The sequence below is a fragment of the Penaeus chinensis genome, chromosome 12 (genome assembly GCF_019202785.1).
Source record: "Penaeus chinensis breed Huanghai No. 1 chromosome 12, ASM1920278v2, whole genome shotgun sequence".
In the NCBI taxonomy this organism is placed as follows: domain Eukaryota; kingdom Metazoa; phylum Arthropoda; class Malacostraca; order Decapoda; family Penaeidae; genus Penaeus; species Penaeus chinensis.
Window position 1 is genome coordinate 9635020 of NC_061830.1, and position 2500 is coordinate 9637519.

Here is a 2500-nt window from a genome sequence, read left to right on the forward strand (position 1 = left end):
TTTTGTCCCTTTTTAAATTATTTTTCCTTTCTCTCTCTTCCTTTTCCCTCGACCCCTTCTGAGCCTTCCTGACACCCTCCCTTCCCACGTCCCTTTCCCCTCATGTCCCTTTCCCCTCACCCCCCCCCCCCCCCTCTACTTGTAAGCCTTTCGCCCTGCCTTTACTACTTTCTTCCCCCCGCTCCCCTCCCCTCCTCCTTCCCTCTTCCCCTTTTACCCTCCCCTTCTCCCCAATCCGGTCTTCCTTCCCCCTCTTCTCCCGGCCCCCCTACCCCTGTTATTCCCATCTTCCCCTATCCCGCTCTTCCTCTCCCCTCCTCCTACCTATCTCCCTTTCCCTCTTCCCTACCCCCCTTCCCTTCCCATCCGCACCTCCTCCTACCTATCACCCATTCCCCTTTCCTTTTCCCCTTCTCCCCTTACTCCTCCTCGAAGCCCACCCCCTACTCCTGCTCCTCTTAATCTTCTCCCTTTCCCCTCTTGCCTCCCCATTCCCTCCTCCTTCTCCCCTCTTAGCCTTCCCCCTTTCCCCTCACCTCCCTATCCGCTCCTCCTCCCTCCTCTACGCTTATCCTACCCACACCTACCCTCACCCGTCCCTCCCACCGACACCCATCCCCTCTTCCTATTCCCTTTCCCCTCATCCCTCCCTCCCGCCCATCTCTTTCGCTCCGTGACAGCAACAGCGTCACGTAACCCGCTGCACTCAAGAGATCCACGAGTGTCTCTCCGGGTCTCCCACACAGTCAAGTGACCCAGAAGGAGTTTCGGACGATCTATCATAGTGCCCCCTTCAAAAAAGAGATTCCATCGCCAGAGAACGGGACTGACCACTCGACGCTCTGATGAATGTTGTGTTTTAGTGTATACTGTATCTTTTTATATGGCTCTAATGATAATTCTATTCTTGTATGGAATTATAGGTGATTTATCATAGTGTCCCCTTCAAAGAAGAATTCCATCGTTAGAGCGTAGCCCACTCGAGCCGTTAATAAATGTATATATATATCTATAGATATTGTTATGGTTAGGAAGGCCACTGCGTCCTATGTCTTAAACAAAAGAGAGATTCAATTTTTCATGTGGTTCAGATCTTAATCCATTTCTCAATCCGAGGACAGAAAAATATATGTTCAATGAACAATGGAGACACCAAATACTAAAAGAATAAATATTTAAGTTCTTATACCCTGCTCTTCGCTCACATTACATCACTAAACGTGTTGAGATTAAGATTATCGCCCTATCCTTGACGTCATTCGAAGAACAAATATACCCCCTCCCCCCACATATCTTTCTTTCTCTCACGTACATACGGACGAACACCAGTATATGTTTTCATTAAAAAAAAAAGAAAAAAAGAAAAAAAAGAAGAGCATCACAGGACATGAACTGTTCACGTGATCTTCAACTCTGACAAAACCTCTTCTCTCTCTCTCTCTCTCTCTCTCTCTCTCTCTCTCTCTCTCTCTCTCTCTCTCTCTCTCTCTCTCTCTCTCTCTCTCTCTCTCTCGTAAAGTGCAAAGGGAACGCCAGTCAGTAACTGTACGTGACTCCGGACGCCAGAACAGATAAACGAACGAACACAGTTTAACACCAACCCACATGGACATCCTTGGGCACAGATACACACTTAAATCTTTTTTTTCAATTTAATTTATCTCTGTCTGTCTAATCGTGGGTCTTTTTCTATTGGTCTATGTGTCTCTTTATCTGCCTATTTAACAGTTTATTTCTGTCTCTCACTTTCTCTACTCTGTTGTGTCTCCCCCCCTCTTTCTTTTCTCTTCTCTTATATTTTCTGTTCTTTTCTGTTCTCTTCTCTTCTCTTCTTTTCTCTTCTCTTCTCTTCTCTTCTCTTCTCTTCTCTTCGCTTCTCTTTTCTCTACTCTTCTCTTCTCTTCTCTTTTCTTCTCTTCTCTCTCTTCTCTTCGCTTATCTTTTCTCTACTCTTCTCTTCTCTTCTCTTCTCTTCTCTTTTCTCTACTCTTCTCTTCTCTTCTCTGCTTTCTCTCTCAGTGTCTCCCTCCCTCCTTCCCCATTTCTCTCTCTCACTCTCTCTCTCTCTCTCTCTCTCTCTCTCTCTCTCTCTCTCTCTCTCTCTCTCTCTCTCTCTCTCTCTCTCTCTCTCTCTCTCTTTCCATCTTCTCCTTGACGCCATCATAAAGGGAACGTTTGTTTTGAGTTTAGGATACCTCGGGATGGGGGTGAGGGGGTAGGAGGAGAGAAGAAGGGGGGGGGGGGGTAGGATGGTGGGGGGGGTTCTTCTCAGTGTTTGGTTGCTAGGTCTAGAGACGTTCCGAGGGGAGGGGAGGGGGGAGGGATGAGAGAGAGAGAGAGGGGAGGGCACTGGAGGAGAATATAAAAGAGCGAAGGTGATGTTAAAAGAAAGGGAAAGGGAAGGTGATGTCAGATGGAGGTAGGGGAAGGTGATGTCAGATGGAGGCAGGGGAAGGTGATGTCATATAATGGAGGAAGGTGATGTCAAATGGGGAAAGGG

At 47.4% G+C, this 2500-nt stretch overlaps 1 protein-coding gene across 1 annotated transcript in view; it reads right to left on the reverse strand.

The window, feature by feature from the left end:
• The window catches only part of LOC125030954, a 33973-nt gene extending 33190 nt beyond the window's left edge, over positions 1 to 783 (reverse strand). The window contains exon 1 of the mRNA XM_047621373.1: positions 693 to 783. Coding sequence (XP_047477329.1) covers positions 693 to 783 — 91 coding nt within the window. The remainder of the gene's footprint in view (positions 1 to 692) is intronic.
• Between the last annotated feature and the right edge of the window lie 1717 nt (positions 784 to 2500).